This window comes from Zosterops lateralis (genome assembly GCF_965231275.1).
Source record: "Zosterops lateralis genome assembly, chromosome: 8".
In the NCBI taxonomy this organism is placed as follows: Eukaryota; Metazoa; Chordata; class Aves; order Passeriformes; family Zosteropidae; genus Zosterops; species Zosterops lateralis.
In genome coordinates this window covers 29,368,112-29,392,254 of record NC_139768.1, presented here as the reverse complement: position 1 = coordinate 29,392,254, position 24,143 = coordinate 29,368,112, and the positions used below count along the sequence as shown (strand labels likewise).

At 40.6% G+C, this 24,143-nt stretch overlaps 1 protein-coding gene across 3 annotated transcripts in view; it reads right to left on the bottom strand.

Annotated features, from left to right (window-relative positions):
- ARID5B (AT-rich interaction domain 5B) overlaps positions 1–24,143 on the bottom strand; it is a 114,380-nt gene that overhangs the window by 26,017 nt on the left and 64,220 nt on the right. For 2 of the 3 annotated variants that reach the window (XM_083865906.1, XM_083865905.1), the window contains exons 4-6: positions 9,046–9,158; positions 2,631–2,835; positions 231–283 (exon numbers count right to left, since the gene is read on the bottom strand). In XM_083865906.1, coding sequence (XP_083722032.1) covers positions 231–283; positions 2,631–2,835; positions 9,046–9,158 — 371 coding nt within the window. Of the gene's footprint in view, positions 1–230; positions 284–2,630; positions 2,836–9,045; positions 9,159–10,687; positions 10,785–24,143 lie in introns of those variants that run through there. The other variant, XM_083865907.1, reaches the window with a different exon arrangement.

Here is a 24,143-nt window from a genome sequence, read left to right as displayed (position 1 = left end):
TTGACAGAGAAGAGTTACATATGTTTTCCACTTGGAGTTTTTATGACAAGTTTACAATTTTGCCAGATCTGGAACTAATTGGGACCATTTCCAAAAATGGCCCAATAAACCCACAACGAGTACAGTTAGCCTAAAATGCAGCAAATGATTGTTTGCTTTGACTTTTTTTTTTTCTAACAGGGAAAAGTCAGATTGCACAATTATTTCATTTAAGTTACTTAAACACTTACTGTTTCATATCCTCCCAGTTTTTGAGCAGCTTGAAACATAGTCCAAAGGTTAACTGTTAGAGGGACAATAAGTATTTAGATAAGCATTGCATTAGCCAACATATTTCAAAGAAATGTAAATTAAACAGTTTTAAAAAAAGAAAAATAGAGAAAAAAAACCTTACAGTCCCTGAAAAAGTTCCTGTGAAACATTTTCCAAAGAGGTATTTACATAATCTGAAGAGTAAATATTAGCCCATACTATATATATTTTTAATTACATATAAGAGAACACACTCACAGATTCCTTAACAGGACTGGAAAAATACACTGAGACAAAGGTAATGGGCTCATTTGACTTTGCTGATAAGAGACATGGTATAATGACTAATAGCACGTTTCCATAACTTTGATAATAAAAATTAATTACTGGGAAGAATGTTACTTTTAATTATTTGTTTAATACTGGTTTCATTAGCAAGCAAACAAGCCCCACACACTGGCTCACAGAGCAGGGCCTATTGATTAGACAATATCCAATATTTACTGCAGCTCAGATAATGGGCTCCAGAATCAATGAACAATAAGCTGCGTTCTAGCGGGCCCTGCGTGAACGAACCCAGATGGAGCACGAACAAGCATTACTGGAATAATTATGCTGTGGCTGGTTGTGCCTTGCCCGTGCCTGTGGGGTCAGAGGCACAGAGGCAACTCAATTCAAAAGATGTGTTGGGAGAGAGTTGTTATTTCCTGCAGAACTTCTCTCCTTTTGTGTGCTTTTCATCCCAGCCCCCTGTCCCATGGGGCCACTGCTTGCTGGTGTCTTTTTTATTTATTTTATTTTTATTTTTATTTTATCTCATTTAATTGTTAGAAGACAAATCCATGTCAGCCCCATCAAAGGTGTATGCACAATTCCACCATGAGTGATTCCCCACAGACAAAGTAGAAACACTTGAGGTCAGCAGTAATGCTATGGACCACAGAAGGCAAGATCTCCTTCTCCATGGAGGGATGCTCTGCTGTACTGTATGAACTGCCTCTTCCCAACAACCTGTTTATATTGGCAATGTTTGCACAAGCCTTGCTGGACAAATACAGAGCCCCATCCTGCAAACATTTCTGCTCTTCTCAGCATACTTACTCTTGGTATTTAAGTATTTGCTGGATCAGGCCCCTACTTCATAATGAATGTCAGGCAAGTTCCAATGTACTTCAGCTAAATGTTAGCAGCAGGCCCTACCCGCAGTGGGCAACTTTAGAAATAATGCTTTAGCTTGTCTTTTAAGCCCACCCTGTCTCCATGCCTGATGGAATGCAGAATAATATGGGGGGGATGGGGGAGAAAAAAAAAAAATTTCTTCAACACAAAATGTTTTGAAAGCCTCATTGAACCTTGTACTGCTTCAAAGCTATCAAGAGCTTTGCTTAGGTCTTGATTTAATCTGAATCAATGCATAATGCAATGAAGCTGTTCATAGTACATTAATTTTACTCCCATTTCAAGCAGCCAGTTTTCAGACAAACACTGTAATCATTTGGAGTTATATAAGTTTATAATGGCTGCTGGAGGCCTGTTGCAATCAGTGCCAATTGCTATTAGGTATGTAAATTGTTATGTAAAACATACAGGTTTGACATTCTTCATCAAAATAACACATGGTTTTAATCTAGGAGATAAATTAAAGTAAATAATATTTCAATCCATGGTGTTTTCCCTTTAAGGAAATAAAGTATCATTCAATCTATAGATAAGGAGGAGAAATATTCCCATTTACAGCTTTTGTTGGAAACTGTGAAAGATCTACATTGTGCCACAATATTTATGCAAAATTCAGTTTCAACTGTATCTTCTCCATATACAAATAATTTACAGATTGTGGCACTACAAATTGTACATGCCAAAGCAATTCTAAAGGCTGCATTCTGTATTAAGCAGATACAGTCTGGTTTTATTCTCCAAAGTCAGTAATTTATTAACTATAAACACATTTTGGGACTTAAAAATATGATCCCTTTTGTGCCTTTCTTGACCACCTTTAAATGTCTTCCTTTAATATTTGTCCTTTCATAAAGAACATCTGGGCACAATAAAGATACGTCATATTATTAACTCAGAAGAAAGGCATTACAGACGCTGCAGATTTATAAAACAGAAAACTACGGAGTTTTCAACATGCCTATTTCTAGTCATAATCAGCGGATTTAAACATATAAATATCCGGCAGCAACTACCCCAGAAGGAAGAGATGCAAATCTAGGCATAAGACAGCGAAATGCCTGGACTGGAGAACGTGTAGAGATAAACATGGTCCCTCCCCATCCATAAGGCATTAAAATAGGCTTTGTGTGCAATTGCTTTCTCCGGAGAAGCCAAACCATTCTAAAATGTCAAAAGAAAGTGAGAAAAAGGATACTTACTCTGCTTAAAACCTAAATACGGTATTCGTTCAATTGGTGTTTTCCTTTCTTTCATATATTTATAAAGAGCCACAAGGAAAGCCTGCTCATCAGCTCTGCATTCTTCACCTATGGCAATCTTTGATTTATCCTCATTTGAGCCTTTCTTACAGTTGCTGTTGTTACTCTTGGGTTTGGGCAAAGCTGACTTAGCCTCACATTTTACCTGGGAAAAGAAAAGATGTCATATCAGATCTGGGTAACCTTTAATTTTCACTTAAGGAATAAATACCCTCTCCTAGCAGAATGGATTGTTGAAAAAATGAAGGCCAAACCATGCGACTATGTTTGAGGGGAAACAAAGGAAGCTATTTATAGAGCTAAATGTCTTGTTCTGAATCTTAGTCACAACATTTTTAAACATCCACATCTTTAAATCATTGTAACTCACTGGTAATGCTCTCCAGATCTGCATTTTTATGACTATACATTGCTATGTCACAGCTTCTATCTCTCACATACATTTGCCATTAGCAAGTCTAATAATAACCCTCATTCCAGGATTGACACTGAGCATTGTCAACTCCTGTAGACAATCCTTGGAGCTGAGGGTGCTCAGCCCCTTCCAGGAATGCTCAGCAGCCAGCTCTGAAATGACATTTTTCTCTCCTTTGGCCCACCAAAATAGATGCAAACCTTGGCAAGCTTTATCCAGACAGAGCCCTCAGCACACAAGTGGAGTTTCTGCTATAGCATGGACTCAAGTCAAGTGTATTTGAGATTCTGCTTAAACTTGAGCACAGCCCTAAGCATTTAGCAGAAGGGAAAGGCTGGTAGCTGGACACTTTCCTGGTAGACACTGGCATCCCCAATGCACATAAGTCCCAGAGCTCCAGGTCTCCCACTGGAATGCCCAGCAGATGTATGCCAGTCAGGAAATCAATAAATTAGAATTTTACCTCTCCTCAGTACTCATATATGGGTAAAAATATCCAGTGAGATTGGCTTAATCCTGCAGCCCCTCTTGAAGACAATCCTCTCACTGAATCAAGCAAATTACAAATCGAGTGTTCACTTAAGGTATGTATACAAAAAAAAAAATTAAAATAAAAAGAGCAGAAACCTGATGTTTAAAAGCTCTACACAACCAAGACACTGGGACCACGAGATCAGTAAATTTCCAATGAAATACTGGAAGTTCTCTAATAGAAGGTAGTGGAGATGGTTACATGTATTTTGGATTTGCACTGTCCCTTCAGTGCTTCTGAGTGCTGTCAGGAGCCTTCTGGTAGTTTCCATACACCATCCAAGAGATGTCCCTTGTGCTCCCAGAGGGAGCAGGGAGACTCTAAAGGCCAGTACATGGTATTTTAGAAGGATACTAGAGGAGAGCAGAGTATCCTGCTGTGCAGGAAGGCAGGAGCTCTTGGTCAAGCAACCCATGGACACTCCTTCAGAACCGTCACTTCTAAACCAGGTGCTTCCTGGATACTTGTTGACAGTTTGGAAGCAACTGCTATGAAGATCATCATGTAAGTGCTTGTAAGCAAACAACAAACATATCACTGAAAGACCACAACCACACTATGGTTATTTTATCTCAATAAAAGATACTCTGGCATTTCAGGTTCAGGGAAAGCAAAATCTTTATACTGCTCCAGGTATTAATTTTGCAGAGAGTTCAGGTGATCTTCTCTCCAGTTTTCTACAGATGCTGGACAAAGCAACGGTAGCTCCCAAGCAGAGTGGACAAGTGATCACTATTTTCCATGGCAACTGATGCTGCTGAAAACCTCCATACTGGCCACTGGGGGGGTACAGGCTCATTCCTCCCAGGCAATGCAGCAGGGACTGGGAAATGCACTTCCTGTGGGATTTTTCTTGATCACTTGCTGCTGAAGTATGTCCAGTGTACTGCCTGATATTCTCCAATTGCACAGTTTGAAGAGATGTTGTCTTCCCATAGCACAAGACACCATCCTTTGTGTTTTAGTAATAGATATGTTGATTAAACTTTTGTAAAGATCATGGGTTTCATCCAAAAGTCAGAGGAGTTAACAGGTTTTTTTTTCCTATTCAATGAACTTTGGGCTTCCTCATCCACTTTTCAGAGCTGTAATTCCTTGACTTTTTTTACTTTGGCATCTCACAAAAACTATATAACAGCTTCCAAAGTTTAGATTACATTGTCATAGACTTGGTTAACACTCCCAAATGGAATGCATGACTTCAATAATTTTAGGATTTTTAATTTCAGCTGCAAATTTGGAGCAAATTCACTGGACATGGGAACAACTTTTCAGTTTTGTCCCCCACTTGCTTGGCTTCTCTTTTTCAAACCAGACAGTTCAGAACTGTGTTTGCAAAGACAACCTGGGCATGAACTCTAAGTGAAATCAAAGCTCACAGCTGTGCAAGCAAACTAATGCCAAGGGATACTACCCTAAAGGAGAACAAAGTAATATTAAGAAAGACACCAGGAGTGGGAAAAAACCATGCTACACACAACTTTCCTCTCTTTGTCTACAGAGAAGCAAGGTCAAAGTCCATGTAGAACTCAGAGGTGTTAAAATGCAGTGGGCAGACTCCAAGCAGCATTATGTTCAACAAAGCTTTGGTGAAGGTTACAATGCTTCATTTGCACAGAATTTGAGGCCCAAGCCTCACTTCTGGAATCTCCCCACCTTCTGACAGGCAATATGGATGAATGCCATGAACAATGATTAATGAGAATCAAAAGGGCCAAATGCCATTCTGGATAACAGGAGTGTAAATCCAGTATAAACATATCAAAATCAGTGAAAACAATGCCAGATTTGTTCCAAGCACCAAAAACTGTCCTTCTCTTTCTAAACACAAACCCAGTGCCACAGCTGGGTTCAGCTGGGTAAGATGAGGGTGCACTGAGATGAGCTCTGGAGTATCTGACCATCTCCTGCTGTGTGTTCCATCAGAGGTGGATGTTCCATGACAAAATGGCCAGTGAACACTCATGGGTACAACCGTGTGTTTGTCTTCTCGTGTCAGAGGTCACACACAGCACAGGCCACAACAGACCTGCATTTTATAGTTTCCATCACATAATGGCCAATGTACTGAGAATCAATCTCCAGGTCTGAGAGCATGCCAGGCCACCAGGATGTGGTGGAAAAGAATATCCTGGCAACTTTTAAACTAATTTCTCAGATCTTGCTGCGCAAATGAAGTGAGAGGTTTACTTCAGCGTTTGCACTAGGAAATGTAATTAATAAATTCATTCATGGACAATTTCCGTGTTTAACAAGTTAATCCTTTCAGTTCCTCCAAATGGTCTGTTCAGCCAGTTTTAAAAAGCATTAGAACACATTGAATTGGGAACACTCTCTGTGAAGATTAAGCAGGTACAATGAAGGTCATCTGCTGGAGCCCACAAGTTCCAAAAAGCTTGTCCAGCACTGATGACACATCAAAGCCTCCAGAGTCCTAAGAGTGTTTCGAGAGAAGAGCTTGATATAACCCTCTCCAGGAGAGTTGATCCTTCTGGAACAGATGGCCTTGTATTCCCTTCCCAGCCGTGGAGGGAAGTCCCTTGGGATCTTCCGCAGGAGACACTAAAATTGATGCAGTGATCACCAAAGAGATCGAGAGAGCAAAAGTGGCACACAAAACACCCACGTTCCCTGGCAGCATCTGCAGGTGCAGGACCACATTGTGATGCTATCACTCTATTTTCAACAAGCCACCTATACTGGAAGTGTCCCAGAGCTGCTCCTACCCAACCAGACACTTTTCCTTGTCAGGTAACTGTGAAACCCCTCAAAACAATGTGCTGATAGCTCAAGACAAACGTGCCTAATGAGAACTAGGTTTTAAGAATTAAGCTTTCTAGTCACTGGCAGCTGAGAACATGAAATTCAGCAAGCCATGACAGCTATGCAGCTTGCATTGGTCTTGACAGGCTCAAAACCACAGCCTTTGGAATGCCCCTTCTGCTGTTTCCCAACCCAAACGATACAGCCACTGCAACTCCATCAGAGTTGCTGCCCCACCACTGAGAAATGAGGCTGCTGCCAGACACTGAGTGACATGACCTGAGAATGCAAGCAGCACAACTTCTGGTAAGGAGAGATTTTATCTGGGACAAGAATATGGCCAGGACTGCTAAATGCTTCAGCGTCTGACACATGTGGATTTGTCGTGTTTACATGAACAGTGTTCAATCCTGCTCTCCATGGACCATTGTCAGCATTAGTCAGACATGGAGCACTCACAGAGGAGGATATCCAATGGTGATTTCCAGCATGGAGCTTCAGATGACCAGATCCCAACAGTTCCCAGCAATGAGAAGATGGTAGGTGGATCTCTATTTCTCCCCTTCCCCAAATACCCTTCTCCTCCCTCCCCAGCAACACGCAGGCAGGGTGTGAAACAAGTGCAGTACATCTGCTCTAGAGGGTTTGATTCAGTGTTTTCCTCTCATGAAAGTGTATCCACAGCCCTGAGACACAGATTGATGTGAAGAGCCACAGTGAAGTCAGTGTGACTACATGCAAGGACATTATATCATGAACATGTCTATTATTTATAATGAAATTAAGCTGGCCAAGATAATTAATGCTATTAATATCTGCACAATGATGAGCACAGTATGACTAGATAAATAGGTGGAATTACTTCTTATCTGAAATATCCTCCCATCTGACTAGTAGTGTGAACCCAAATATAAACAGAGAGCATAAACAATTTGGTATGAAGTGTTACTGTTGTTTTTAATTATCTAATACCTATATATCAGGTGCTGAAGAGGCAGAAGTACTTGTGCTACAGTCTGGGGTGCTTTGACAATATGGTCCATGCTGCAGTGCACTGGCAATATTTTGACATGAAAAATGGCTTGGGGGAAGGGGGAATTGAGGCAAATTGAGACATTTTCACACAACGGATTTTGCACATTCTTTCACAGAGAAAACATTCAGACAAAGTCTATAGTATCTGGCAGGACCCCGCAACTCAACACACCAGGCTCCATCACCTCTTACCATGCCTGTCTAATACGACAGTACAGACCCCAACTGAGCACAATAGGGCACAAAAAGAAGAGAAACAATAACTTTAGGGCAGAGTTTCATCATGAACTTCAGCCTCTTTTATCGTCATCAACAGAAGGCACAATTTTAACTGAACTCCTAGGAAGGAGGAGGAGGAGGAGGTGGAATTTAATTTGCCTTCCTATGAGAAACTGAGAGTAGAACACTCCCGCTTGACCTCTTTAACCTCCTAATCTCCCAGGACATTCACTGTGTACAACAATACCAACGCAAATGGATCTATAGATTCACTGTATTTCCTAAAGAGATGATTGTGACAATGGAAGTGTTTTTCAGATACACATCCATCTAAATTATTGAAACAATAGATCTGGGAGGAGTTGGTGTAAAAATTCAGTATATGCAAATCTCTTTAGCTGTTTAGCTTAAAAGTATCAGTGACAAAGTTCTGTCTCAGATAAAAATCAACTATCGCTCTAAGTAATTTTCCATCTTTGCACCTTAGAGTTTCTAATTAAATCATCTTGAAAGAAGCCATTTGTGCTGCTCTTTTTTTAAGAGAAAACCAAATTCTTGTCTAAAACCACTCAGACAACATAGAAAATAGGATGCAATTTACACTACAGAAACTCCATTTAAAAATATTTTAAGGAAAAGACACAAACCCATAAATATCTTAAGATTAAGTCTATAAACACTAATCAGTGATCCAATTTTTACTTGCGCTATGGGCTAAGCACTGCAACACATACAGAAGACTCTGTAAAGGCATGCACTATTCAGCAAACCGTGGAATATGCAGCTCAGCAGTAAGTATTAAGCAGTGGCTGTTAAATAAACAGCCCAGATTTTTTTTAAGCTTTCATACTGAGTGTCTGCCTTTATCTTTTTTTTTTTTTTTTTTTTTTTTTTTTTTTTTTTTTTTTTTTTTTTTTCAATTTAAAAATGTCAAGATCTTAACATCAGGGTAATGTCGTTTGTGTTTGCTTCTTAGAAACCATTACTGAGGCAGCTCTTGTTTCACAGTCTGTTTATCTTTAAACTTATATTTAGAAGTACATTGTAACAGGGTGAGCTGCTCCCAGGTTTATTTTTAATTCGAAGATACTGTCACACACTATGTTTGTGTGTCACAGAATGTGAAAACTAACACTAGATGCCAAGAAAGCTTAAGCACTACCAGTTACCAACAAGCTGATAGCATTAGGTTGTTAGGTGATTATAACTGCTGGTAACTTTAAACACAGGCATGATTTAAAGTGAAAAATAAAACTACTGAAAAAAATTACGTTTATCTCCCCAAGAAAAGAAGTTACACTCTAAATGTGAAACCACATGCTGTGAAACAAAGGCAGGGCTGTACCTAAAAAAGGAGAGAGTGCCGAAAAGAGTATTATTAAGTGATTTACCTTGGCAACAGCTTTGCTTTCAGAATTATTGTTGGAATCCTTAATGCCATTTAATGAATCTCTTCTCTGTGGGCATGGCTTCTTTTTGCGCGGTCTGCCTTTAAGATTTGGCGCTGAAAATTAACGGAGAACACTTTGAGCACATTGTCTTATACTGGATTCTTAACAGCCAAAACCATAATAAATAATTCCACTACAATCAGTCACAGAAATGTACACATCTGTCCACAGTAAACGCTTATTATGAGATTCCTATCCTCTGTGGGTTACATCTTGACACACTATACATTTCTATAGAATATCCCCCAAGGCTAATCTATTCTACTTCCACATAACTAATTAATAAAAAGTCAAACACTGGTCTCCTAAGGACTTGGAGAGAAAGCACAAATACTTCTGCCTGGTACAAAAAAGAACAAAATTTAATATTAATAGGCAATTTTGCATTAATCATCCTGCCGCCTTTATTTTTAATCTTCAAGCAAGAGTACTAACTGCTATTTCCAACTTTGGGAAACATCTGGTATTGGAAATGCTCTGAAATATTGAAATTCCTTACAGCTCCAAGAAATGTTTATATATCCTGTCATTCTTGTCAAAGTTTTTCTAAAAAAGTTTAAGAAAAAAATAAAAAAATTATCCCTGAGTCCTGAAATGGATCAAAAAAAACCCTTAACAACTAGTTCTGGAAGTTGACAAGTACTGAAATAAGTGATTGATTGTTTCATAAGGGTTACATACCACACATACAAATTAACGTGACTCACTTTCAGTTTTGTCCAATTCTTAAGATAAAACAGCTCTGAAATAACACAGTGACTAAATCCTAACTGTGCTGAGCCATACGAGGAATGGGATATAGATCATCATAAAAAATATCACACTCATCTTTCAACAGTGCTATTACAACATAAATTATGATCATATATAGAAATAATAGATGAAGCAGATGCTTGCTCATTATTACATGTCCTCTCTGCTTTCAGATTTGAAAATCAGCCTCCGAGTACTATGGTAACATTTAAAATGATAAACAATCATTAACTAATGACTGTACTGAATAAGATAATTTCCTTTAAACCTTTAATTTTTAGGTAACCATTGTTTTCATTACTTAAAGGGATGATTAGAACAATGTCAGAAATCTAAACATCACAAACCTCCTGAGTGTCTTCTAATTGTTTCTAATCTTATATTTGTCACACAGTAAGCCAGTGGTTTCAGGACATTTTACATTTTAATTAGTTTGCAAACACAATAAAGGGTGCTAATTTGATTTTATAGTTTGAGTAACACTGTCATATTTGGTCTGTTCAGAGAAAAAGAAAAGCTTTGGGTTTAAAAGAAAAAGTCAGATCCTTCTTGTTTCCCCACCACTGGTGTAAGGTAAAAAAAAAAAAAAAAAAAAAAAAAAAAAAAAAAAAAAAATCTGTGTATATATATATATATATCTGCATGTGCATATGGGAGTAAGTCCATATTTGTGTCTATCTAAAAATACATTTATCTCCCTACAGAAATATCTCCATCTATCTCCAGTGAAGCACATTCTGCTTATTGAAAAGTACTGTAGAAAGCAATTCTGAAATTGTCATCTGAGGCTAACATGCAAAATCAAACAAAGAGAGAAAGAAATTATTACCCATTCCAGTCGACAAACATCTGCCTGATTTATATCTGTACTCATGAATGCTACAGCATGTGACTGCACACTACATCGCTGGGAGCCTCAACTTGTGTGGATGTCAGTCTTACACAAAATGAGCACTAAGAGCGTTTGCTGTGCGCTTACAAATCCCCTCCCCCAGCGCTCCATTACTCATCTAAACAGAGATGAGCGACTCGGCGGGAGCGTGGGATGAGCTCCGAGGACTCTAGCGCCGGCTGCCAGACTGCCAGCCCTGGCCACGCTGCCCTGCCTTATTTATAAACCCCGCTCAACCTTTGATGTCTTCCTCGTGCCTACAGGGACTCTTTGGCACACGACCTGCATGGGACGGACGGATCCTTAACCACGGTCTGCCCCAGCAGTGGCTGTGCTCTTTAGAAAAGGTACTGAAGGAAATATAAATGTTTCCTCGATTTGCTACACTCTGGCACACACGTTAAAAGATTAACCATTAAATGCAAGGATCCCCAGGCCTGGCCCAACCAGTGGCCAAAGAGGGATGTGGCTGAGCTGCCATCAAATACGCTTGCATGCCGGTTATTTGTCCTTTCTTTCATTCCTTCATTCCATTCTTTCTTTTTAACAAATAAAGAAACTAGTTCAAGGCTCAATGTTTTTCAAACACACTTGTTATCCTGAGTTTTGGCACTGTACTTTGCATCACACTAGAAAGCACTCCTAATGTTTTGCTAAAAGCTTTAAAAGCAAGAAGGCATTTGTTCCTAAATTCCAGGTATACTGAGCTTGCATATAAACACTGTTTGAATTGGATCCTCACACAGTAGAACTGGCACAAACCCACTATGAAATGGGGTATTTGCATTCTCCCTGTGGCTCAGGAGCTGCAGCAGGGAAAGTCTGCAGCACACACAAGGACCATCCCACACACCCCATGGTATGATTTTAAATCACCTAAAGCCACTCCAGATCTGACACACAATTAACAAGAAAGCAGCAACAGGAATTATTATCAGAGGAGAAGGTCCTGGCATCTAATATCTACTCTGTAAAAGAAAACATTTGACGTAGTTCCAGTCACACTTGAAACAAAGCCATTAATATTTGCTCCCTAAACCATTATAAATAAATGCATTATTTCAAGATTATTGCATTTCAGTGACATTTGTTTTGTTTGTGTGAGTGAGGAAATATGACTAGGACTGAAGAAAGAATTTACAAGTCACATTCATGTTTCAATTTTGTCATCTTTTGTTTAATTTTTCACATATTCATGAGCACACTGCAAATGCCTTGAATTTGTTATTCATAATTATTTTAAAGCAATTTTACACATTTTGTGGCTTATTCACATTCAGTTTTCCTGACGACATTGGATGTTCAGCATGTACTGGACAGCTAAATGAGTATTCTATGGGTTTTTTTCTGTCTTCTAGTGGAGAAGGACTTCTGGCATAACTACCTAAGAATATCCAAAATGATTCACTTTCTTCATGTGTTTGTGCATATGGCTTTCAAATTCATTTTCTGAAAGCATTTGTGGCAGTGAGGCCCCATAACTTGCACATTCCCAGAAGGCGAGAGCATAAGCAAAGAAGATTGAAGTAAAAAACGAATAAATAAGTACAGAAAAAAGTTTGCATTATTTGCCACCTCTTCAATGTGAGTGCCTGTAACAGGAGTATGAGAGAGACAACACAGGGCCAGTGAAAAAACTTTCTTTCCTGTTTAATTGACATGATTGCCTTTTGCCAACGTGTGGTATTTTTCCACTCCTTTTACCCGCTGAGTCCTGGCAAACCTTTCAGGTATGGCCAGGTAAAGCACAGTTAGCAGCAAAATGCACACAGTACAAGCAAACACTCCTTGAGCCTGGAGGAATCCCCAAACTGTGGCTGTGCTCTGTACTGCCAAAACACCAGCAATGCCCTACATGTTTTTACTGCAAACTGTTACACCTGAGAGGTTAAATGCAAAGCCTGTGTCATGCACAGCAGGAGCTGGATTATCTGTAGATGGAGAATGGCAAATCTTTGCTGTCTAAACATATCCCAGTAAGAAGATGCTTCCAAAGCCTGTTCTTGCACAAACTACAGTAATCAAACAAGGACCAATTCAGAGGCATCTGTGCAGAGAAATAAAGACCAGGAATTGCCAATAAGCTCACTAGTAGGCTCTGGCCCACCAAGAGAACCACACAGAAAAGAGAGGCACTCAAGGCTAATGCTGCTCAAGCTAGCTAGCTGTTTCCTCAAAGCCAGAAGTTCTTTCTGTTCATGAAGCCAAGAAACAGCATCACTGCTCAAAAATTACATCTTCCCCTCCAGTACTCTCATCAGTCTGTGCAAATATCAGGATATTGTAGGTGATTGGGATAGGCCAGAAGGAGAGGGAGATGGCAGCTACCCTGCTCGCCTACTCAGAAAATTCATAAGGTTGTGGTATTGTTCTCCAGCCCCTACCACCCTCAGTTGTTCAACTTTCACAGACACTGCCTGCTCAGCAGGACATGAAAAAAAGGTGCATTTCCAAGCCTCAATGCCTAGAACAACTCCCAGCTCTAGTTTTCCCCCCAAAAAGGCAAGTTCTACGCAGAGTAAAGAGGAGTACCCAAAAGTGGGAACTGCCAAAGTCAACCATGACCATTAACATCACTTACAATGGAAAAACATAGGCTGCCACAAGAAGACAGCATATCCACCTGCCACCTTCTTTTCCCATGTGTCCAGGACTGGAAAGTGATCACAGGGTTTACTATCTCCCTGTTATCAGGTCAGCCTCACCTGAGCTACATCCATGCTGATGACGCCATGTACTGGGTACACACCACCACTTCTAGGGGCATGAATACATCAAGAAATAATGGCTGTGGTTTTGGGGTACCTGAATTTAGCAGGTCACTTACTGTAAAACTACCTCTTTTTTACGAGTCTGACTATCACTGGAAGTCCAGTGAGTTCAACCCTCTCAGTAACACTGTTCTCTACATTCACAGATTTTGGCTGATGCAAAAGACTTGTTGTTATAGGGAGGGTGTTAAAAAAAATAGTGGCCTTCATAGAGCTGAGGTCAAGCTATGTTAGCAGTCTGTCAAAATCGGTAGTGTAGCCAAGAGTTTTTAATGAGCCTGGAATGCATTACCTCATCTGTCATACCTGGATCACTTACTCATGTTGAGCCCAAAATAACCTTGGACCTTGCTGGCTGCACAGCAAACCATGTAACTAAACAAGTACTGTACTCACGCCTAAAACATGTATCTTTTAATTGCCTGCTCCACATTTCTTACTCTAGAGCACATCTAAGCAATTGTAATGCCCGTGATCAAAGTTCTTGCCTTTCCAGGCCTCTATGACCTGTGTAACTATTTCCTGATACAACTTTTGATTCTGGCTCGCTCATACTCCAGTTTCTCAGAGACACTTCAAAAGTAGGAGAAAAAAAAGAAAAAAGGAAGAAAAAAAATAGAAAAGAAAAAAAAGGCCATTGCCATATTTTGCTGAAGAATGTACTCAGCTAAAGGACAACTTACACTGCCAACCAGATTCTTCTAGCTGCCTGCTGTTTTCTGTGACCATGTTTCTGTGGAAAGATGAAGAAAGAACAACGGCATATTTCTGCCAACTGCAGAAATCAATGAAAAAAAAAATCAACTGAGCTTCTAAAGAATCTCCATGGTCATCAGCAAAGAAGGGCCAGCAGGAGATCTGGGTCTACATTTAGGGTGGGCTCATAGAGTCAGGTGAGCTCTACATGTAGAGCTGGGAGTGTACCAAAGGGTGGCAACTACAAACCAGGCTTTAGGAAGAGCAGTGGAAGTGGCAAGAAGTGAATAAACAGGGATGAAAAGTCCTGAATCCAGAAGAGATATGAAGCAGTGGCAGCACAGCTGCCACATGCATCCACAGCCACTCTTCCCTCACAGAATCCTTCCGCACTGGGCCAGTCCTTCACCTGTCTTTTGGTTTTCACACATAGGAACAAAAGCTGTGATACCAGATTCCTCGGCCCTAGGCTGCAAAACTATCAGTACATACAGAAGAGATTAGGAGATCTCCCCACTCAGGCAGGTGGGGGAAATGGCAGGATGTGTCAGATCCCAGAGCTATTCATGATTCAGGTGCCAAACAGAAGCTAGAGGCAGCATATGGAGATGCCTGGCCATCGAAGTCAAGGGGAGAAGAATGGCCCCAGATCTCCACAAAATCCATGAACTGATCATGCCTGTTAGCAGGTGGCAAATAGCTGGTTGCTGAGGTCATCCCTAATGCAGCCTGGCAAAAATTGCTCTTGGCTGAAAAGCATGGTTACATGTTGCACCTTTTAAAATGTAATGAATAGAAAGTTAACAGGTTTAATGGCTTTAACACTTACCCCTCTAGGGGGCTTCCAGCATTCTGCAATATCTGGAAGTTAAGAAAAGCATATTGCTGTATTTAAGCATGGTCTCAAAAACTGTTCAAAGCTTAGTTAATCTTGCATACTTTGTAGAGTCCCAGCTGCTTCCTTGATCAATCACCCCATCACCACCATCTCCTTTTTTTATCTCCTTCCTCTCCTTCCTTTTTTTTCTGCGTTTTGACTTTGGGCCTTCACATTTAATTTATTTTCCTTTCACCCCTGCAAGTTTATTTAAAAGCTTTTGTGTCCCAGAAACAGGGTCCAAAAACGAGGGCATGGGGCATTTATTGCCCAGGCATGCCGAGCTGATGAAGAGAAGCAAGCTGTAAGTAATCTAATATTGCATCAAAAAGTTAGAAATAAAGTGCCTGGAAAATAAAGCAAAATATCAGAGTATGCTAAAAAAAACCAGACCTGTGTTCAGGAAACAACAGTATCAATTCAGTTTGGGGAAAGTCCCAACAGGACCCTGAGGACACCTATGGAAGTCAACGATGAGCACCTACCAACAACTCAGGCTCTCATCAAGCTGTGAAGTCCCACAGCCTGTCTGCCCACACACACACCACTCATGCTTGCTCAAGCTGACATAAAACAACTTGAATATCAAAATTATTTTTACTAGACTTTTTCTAAATGAAAACACTTGTTTATTCCTTTCTTTATAACTGAACATGTCAGGCCTGACCTGCAAACTCCAGAGCACAGCAGTGAACAACCTTGCAGGAAACATTAAGGAATCATGCTGCTTTCTAACCCACATGGAGAAAGACAGGACTTGTGTAGCCAGTTCTGAAAGTTTTGTTTTGGAAATGAGATATCCCATGCTCCATGTGGGGAAAATCAATTTGCTACCTCTCTAAAGAAAACATTCCCCATTTGGAAATAAGTGAAACAGACACTTCCTTGTGTGGATTAATGTGGAGACATATGACTTGCTGCAGACTGTTGTTTTGACCCCCCTCCTGACTAGACAATCTCGGAAGAAAGCAAAATGCTAGTATTTTTCATGAATTACAGTCCAGACTAGCATTGCTTTTAACAGAAAATTTAGAGGCACTGCAAACATCAGGTTGGCCAATTTTGCCAAAAAAGGAATGTTTCTTTTTTCCATGAAAGATGGAGACAAGGTTCAGGATGAGGCTTGGAGTCTGTTTTTCTCCATTTCAGCAAGGCTGGATGTTAAGTCTTTTCCTTGATCTGGACTTCTTTATGTCCTGCTGACTAATGTGGGTTTTAAAAAAAACAAAACAAAAAAAAAAGCTTTTTTTGTTGCTTGTTTGTTTTTCTGGACAAAATCTATAAATGTGTTGGAAATTATGAAATACAGTAAATTGAAGTGGGAACCTGAAGACTTCAGAGAAAAAAAAAACTATGCTTGACAAATACGTGACATTCAAGTAGACCTTAGAGCAAATTAAAACAATAATAACAAAAAAATTCGGTGTAGGCCTATTACTGGCTACAGATGACAGGATTATTACTAATGATTCAGAAAGAGGCAGAGGTGTTTGGTAAATATTTGTTCCATACTTGCAAAGAAGCCAGATGATATGCTTGCAAAAGAATATAATTAAAGCCAGTCAATTGACTCGGTTTTACAGAAACCAGATCTTAAAACAACAGAAAAGAAAAACAAACAAAGCACCTTATTTTACACTTTAAACTATAAGTTTTAACAAGAGAAACTAGCTGCACATATGGAACTTACCTGCATTCAGTAAGACAGCTGATTTAATATTAGATAATACTTTGATTAAAAAACAGCACTACATAATTTTATTCAAGCGTATATTGAATGGCTTAAGAACTGGCTAAATGTAGGCATCAGCGGGGAATTTCTACCAAATGAAAAGATTTCTGGTGGGATTCCACAGGGGTTGCTCCTAACCTTGTAAGTATTACAAATTTTCATCAGTGAAATAAATATAAAGTCCCTGACAGTTACATTCACATTGACACCAGGACTGGCACAATGCTAGGACTGACTCATACAAATGAGTAATCAGAAGGAAAATAGACCAGGAAAACACAATAGTCCTCAATACAGCTCCAGCATGAAACCTGCAAACAGGGATCACAGGTCTCATTGACCAAGCCAAAGGTGACTGTTCATCGGCCACTCCCCCCTATAAATTCAACACAGACTGAACGGGAAGATGCCGTGGTCAACGGGGTATCTGCCTTCAGGGAGGTCTGAATAACTCAGGCTTGTGCTGGATTGGAGCAAAAATGACTGAGAAGTCACTTTATTAGGTAACAGGAATGCCTCAAAGGTGAGGAAAAAGCTGCTACTCAGGAGTGAGGAGGCTTAACCAGGCATGCCCAGGCACTGCAGTCCCCATACCTGATCCAGTGCCAGAATATGGAGGCATGTGTATAACCAGCTTTCTCAAGGCCTCTGGGAAAAGCCTGAGCCAGACATGAGCTGGTGTGCACAGTGCAGGAAGTAACACATGAATCTGAGGGTCTGGAGGGTTGAGATATCCGACTGGAGCGGGGTGTCCCGCCCCAGGCAGGGCGAGGGCCGAGCCCAGGCTGCTGCCAGGAGAGCCTGGCCGCTGCGGGCGGCTGCAGAGCCTGCCTGGCTGCACGACCAGGCGTCCAGCTGTCTGCCTCTGGCCCTTGCTCAAACAGCTGTTTCCCTTCTCCTTTAGAAAAAAGGTGGTGAACTGGATGAAAGAGTTTGCCAGCAATTTTGGCTGATGAGCCACTACTTGGGGTTCATACCAGATTAGATGACTCAGTGGTTCTTCTGGTGAGAAATTGCATGAATCGAGGATCAAACACAGTGAAGCACTGAGCAATGCAGGACAAGGAACATGAAGAGCTGCAGACTTGATTCAGCAAAGTACATGCCTAACTCATAAAGACCTGGAGCATGCAAAAAGACCTCTGATGACCTAACCGGGGTTATTCACATCTTTGAGGCTGAGCCTGTGTTAAGCATTTAACACAACCAAGCCAGCATGGCTCTCTGTCACTAATGTGAAAGAAGCATTCAAGCCCTGAACAAAGAAATCGTCCTATCTCATCATGAAACACCCTGTGCTTAGGCAGCATCACAGGCTCAGACATGGGTTCATCAAATTTCCCTTTCCCTCAGAAATCTGCAGTGACTCTACAGTCCCAAAGCCCTCCATCCCCAAAGGTCACCTCCTGGGAAGCTGCACCCAGCAGACAGGGGCTTCAGTTTCTGTCAGAGGGTCAGAGCAACACTCAAGAAGTGTATGTCTGACTTCTCAAAATAATCCGGGGGTTTTTTAAAAAAAAAAAGCAAGCAAAACAAGGAAAGTCAGCAAATGAGCAGGTTCTAACAGATTATATAATAGCCAAGACAAAAACAATGCAAACATGGCAGCGAGAAGTGAAAATGCACAGCAAATCCATGCACGTCAGCCTGTCTGATCAAAACTCATCAGAACACTCAAGGTAGACCTTCCATTAGAGGGCTGCAGAAAATAAAAGGCAAATCTTAGGGCAGCTTTCCTAACAACGTTTCCTTTTCTCTCCAGTAAAAGCCAGCGTTTGTGTAACTGCTGTCTAGCAGAGTCAGCAGTGCCCAATGGAGACATGACCTACATACCTCAGGAATACAACAGCTACGTAACCAGCTGTACCCACGTAGAGAGACGGATGAGATGGGCTAATTGACTGATGGACATTGTGCACCAATAAAAACAGGCAGAAATTCATGCCAGAAGGATAAAATGGACAGTTTCCAAGACCTTGCTTTCGGGAATGACAACGCCAGGTAGGAAGCAATGATCATCAAGTTGTGCACAATGTGAAAATGACAAATAAATTATTTAAATAATCTCTTGCATTTCTGATTTGTAACTGATTATATAAGATTCTTTTTTTGGTGTAAGAATATTATAATTTCCTTTCCTTTTTTTTTTCCTTTGCACTTGATCATTGCACTATGAAGTAACCAAGATTTGTTAGGCATAATCAACCTGCGTGATGGCATTAGTGAAGATATATAGTAAAGTGACAAGCAGAAACTACAGAGTAAGCTCCCCCCTTTGATGCCTCCATTCAGCTGCCAGCACAAGGACTATACAAGGCATTAGGTGGAGGCAGGAGCAGCAGCCACAGCCTAAGCCCTGCACCCATTCACATCTCTGGGTCATCACCAACTTCACTAGCACCAACTTGGTTTGCCAGGCCCCCCCAGCATGGTACACGGAGTGAACAAAGGGTTCAGAGACAATTCTGCTTCTGCAGAAAGCTTGGGAATAAAGCCTTGGCGCCCCGGGAGATCTGCATACACCTGACAGTGGGGTGTTATTACTGAGGTGCAGAGGGGACACTGCCCAGCACTGCTGAGCACAGGAAGGGATCTCCACTTTTTCAGCAGTAAAACACAGAAGTGGAACTCTGGCGATTCTGTCAGGTTGTGTATGAGAAGCAAGGGAATCTGTGTAAGTCCCAAAACACACCAAAAATGGTGGTTTTAAAGTCCTGATTGTAAGATTGTGTGCCCAATTTAAATGAGTGCAAACCCCATGGACTCGGTGTAATCATTCCAAACATCAACACAAACAAAATTGAACCCATCTCTGCATTCTGGCCCCAGCAAATCTCTAGCACTCAGAAAAATCCAAATAAAACTGAGCTGCATCCATAAATTTATCTGAGCAGGGCAGGGTTTAAACTAAATATGCAGTCAGTTGTGCAATATTCTTCCGTAGTCAATACTGGTTCTTAGGAAATTATCTGAGTGAATTAAGTGGAAGACTATTAAACAATTTACACACTTCCTTGTGTTTCAGATGTCTAATTATAGCTGTGTTTGTCTCTCCCCGCAGAACTGTTGTATACCACATGGTATGCATATTTCAGCGTCCAGCATTATTAACTCATGACCGACTGTCAGTTGATCATTATCTAACACATGGGGTCTGCAAAAAAAGCCTTATTTGGGCAAAAGCAGGCTCCAGACCCGCTCCCACTGCATTTTCCCCCAGAAGAACTTCAGTTGGATTATTATTTGCTGTCAATGGAAACTCTGAGGTTACTTATGTGAAATCTGCAGACAGGAAAATAAATCCTCGCTGAGTTTAAACAGTTCATATTAAAACCATCTCCAGCTCGGCTGGTTTAAAGAAAACTCTCAGTTGCCCTCTAGTGTCCCCCTGCTGCCACGCCAGGCAGCCTGCCTGCCACAGCCAAGGTCACACAATTTAACCTGATTTCACGCTGGCACATTTACTATTTGCCTAATATTTTGCACAAAAGGGTGAGGGGGGATGCTTTTTCCCCCTGGAAATTTCAGGTCTCGGGCCCAGGAAGCCCAGAGCTTGCATAATGTTTACAGCTGTAATTGAGGTGCATGACACACGGGTTTTATGAGTGAGAATCTCTGAAATCACTCTGTGTGCTGCACTCCATGAAGTTCATTCATAACTAAAAATAGACTAATGTACAAACTGATTTAGCATTATACTGAAGCTAAGGAACATAGGGAGTCTGCAGAATTCCCTAATATGGAAGAGAAGCTGAGTTTTCAAAAGCAGCAGTTTATTTGTTTCTGAAAATGGACAACATATGTAAAAGATTTAATATACAGAACCAGGTGTATATATAGCCTAGATCTTCACATGTGCCCATTTTCATTCTATATAAAGACTTTATACAGCCTGAAACTATAGATTTAATAATAGATTACTAAATTAAGTCTGCACAATCACTTCATAAAAAAAATAATTTCAATTTAAAATACAGCTGTAGGGGTTTGGACAATTTCCTGCATAATAGAGGCCCATCCCTGCAATGTAAATAACACCGGTATTAAAACAAGTCAATCAGGCACATCACGAAAAAAAAAAAAGTACATGAAAACAAATGCATTTTCCAGTCTATTCTAAGTTAGGATGCCAAACCTCTATTTTATTTTAATGCTGCTTTGATACATTACTACTGCTTCAGCTGGCTTTTTTTTTTTTTTTTTTTTTTTTTGTCTTCCTAAATGCCCTGTTCTTCCTTAGAGAAATCCAAGGCTGACTAAGTCTTAACATTTTGAAAACAGCAAACCATCAGGGTTTTGCAATAATAATTATTCACTGCCTTCCTGTGTACTGTCAGCATTCTTAAAATACTGTTACTATAAAATTAAACAGTGTGCTCTTCAGAAACACATGACGTTGCCTGCTCTGTTTTTTTAAACTGTAATTGTGCAATTTAAAAATTCTCTTCTTTCTCAATGCCTTCTTGCCAAACAAATACCTTTGATAGCTATAAGGTTACAAAAACAGTTTAGACTTTTCTTTTTTTTTAACTTACAGGCCACCTGTAATATTATTGACTGATCACACAGTAAAAATGACAAGCATTACTTTATTTGGTATATATCATAAGTTAATTATAAGGCCTCCTCTTCTTAATTTGACAAGACTGAAATATCACAAGAAGTACATATGGCAATTCAGAAAATATAATCAGGGAAAAGGCAAAATGAACATTTCAGAAGACAAATGATTTGATTTGCATAAGCAGATATTTGTAAGGCTCCGCCTTTCTCTACTGCCTGAACAGCACTTTCCATTTCTCTTGCTCTCACTTTCACACATAGTTCACAAGCACAGTAGTTGCACTTTCCACTCCAAAGTGTTGCCCCAATTGGTAAGAGGAGTTTTTTTCCAACAGCAGCCAGTGATGCTGTGGGACTCTGAAGAAATGACCCTGTGCATCCACCCTGAGGTGGCACGACCTGTGCAGGTACCCTGACCCAGTGGTTCAAGCCATACATGCTGCCCCAGCACCCCCACTTTTCAGAGGAAGTTGTGTTTCAGCTTCACCTTAAGCCAGAGCCCCAAAATACAGAAATTGCCACTAAAATAATAAATGGGGTAGTAAGGTCCTGGCGCCACCCAGCCATGTCAGGGATCACCTGCTCCCAGACCTGTCCCTTAAGGACGGAGTGGGACCCCTGGCAAGCCACTGCCCCCTTTGTCTGCAGACTGGTCTCTTGGGCAACACCTTTCTACAGTTCTGTACAGTACCTGATGATGATGTCCTCTGCTGACTTAGGCTGCTGGAAGATTGTGGTAGCCTCAGGAAGCCCAAAAACTTCTTTTCCTTACTTCATGAAATACACAGCTAGAATTTTATTGACTAATCCTGTGAGTTCCCCTCCTTCTGACAGCATCTGGAAGGCCTCTGACATAGTACAGGAATTCTCATCCTGATTTCCAATGAAGAGTTTGCTCCACTCCCAGACTCACTTACTCTTCCTTCTGATGGATTGAAGTTTTTCCTAGAAGCCTCTCCAGCCATGACATGAAGCTACTTTGTTTAGGAAATCTGACAAAGTGACATGGGTGGCCAAATCTACATATCTAATTTTAAACAGATAAAAGTAGCATCAAGACAAATCATCGCCTCTTCTGGATTTCCAAGTACACTATTAAGTAAGACTTGGACTTCAGCTAAGGTGAATATGAAGATTCATTGTCCCAAGAGATAAATATTGACTGAGGAAAAGCAAAGGTCAAATTGGTCAATATTTACTCAAGAAACTCTAAATCTGCAGTGTAACATACACTCTAAATGTCTTCATCAGCTATCTCTGAAGATCTTTTCATTATGACTAAATACTACAAAACTATCTTCTCCCCTCCAAAATTCCTATTTAAAACCCAGAAACTCAAACACACCTCCTGCAAATAGGAAGCTTTCTATGCCAATAGCCTCAGAAAAAGGACATGTTGATTTGCAAATGCTATCTGCCCAGTCTGCATGCCAAAACTCAGTAGCCCTGAACTCTGAAGATGTGAACAACAAAAACTTTCTGACTCATCACATGGCAATATTTCAGATTACCATGAACAGAATTTCTTCTTTGGTAAGGACTAATGCAGTCCCTTCTTCCTCTGCCTGAAGTATCTGTAAATTAAGACTGAAATTTTATCTCTGGTTTCTATTTAACATAAAAATTTACCCTGGTACAATGCTAAACAAGAGTTTTGAGGAAGTTATAGTCCTATTATTCACTGTGGCAAGTGTATTAGTCCTATTACTTATCTAAGGTTTCAAGCTAACTGCCTGCTTTCTGAAGGTTTTCTACCATGTTATTTTTGTCCGAAGCCACAGTGCTATGGACTCTTCCACACAACAGCAGAAAAAGCAAAAAATTGTTGAAAGTAAAAATTCCAGGAACTTGTAGAAGCTGATTTTTCTGAAGATGTACTATGAAGGAAGACACTTGCATCCTCTGGATTTTCAATGAGGTTATTCCCAGAATTCCCCTTAGCACCTCCACACAGCCACTCAGTCACTGGGAAGGTTTGAACACTCCTACTTCAGCGTTCATTCAAACAGTCCAGCACAGCTGGTGAACTCCTATTTCTAACCTTTTGTCTTCACTAAACAGTCAAACATAGCGGATTTTTTGCAATCACCATGGAGATCTGTTGGTTTCAAATTAGGCACAAACTGTTTGTTTCCTTTGCTATTTTTATTGTGTTTTGAGCCTATTATGCTCATTCCACCCTGCCCTTTCCTTATCTTACCGGCAAGTAAGAAAAACCAGCTTCACTGTGAAGTCAAATCCTAGACACGGGCACTCCTGAATTCTGTGGAAGGTGGGGATAGTCTCCCCTTCTCAACTGCCTTTCCTCACTGCTGCCAACCAGTGAGTCTGCACAAGGTCAGACTACACTGATGACAGAAGGGCTAAATGAAGTGAATACCTGCTAACTGGAAGCAAAACGTGAGCCTTGCTTTGTGCACTTTCATACTTAGGCCTACTAGGGTTGGAAGAATTAATTTATTCACTGCGAAAGGGAATAATAGGCAGGGTTTGGTCACACACTTGCAATGACATGAATGAACCACCGAGGGCTGGTGGCATGGGAGAAACAGCCCTGGAGTGGCAAAAGGAACCAGGATGGGGATGGTGATGGGGACCATATGGCAAAGAGGGCAAAGGTGAGGAAGGGAAGACAAGGAGGACTGAAGCAATAGGTACTAGGGGGAGCCACACTTCTGGACTGTTTGGATTACACACAGAAAGCAGCTAAATCCAGCACTCCCAAGGCAGGTGAAAGTGTCACCAAGGGATACC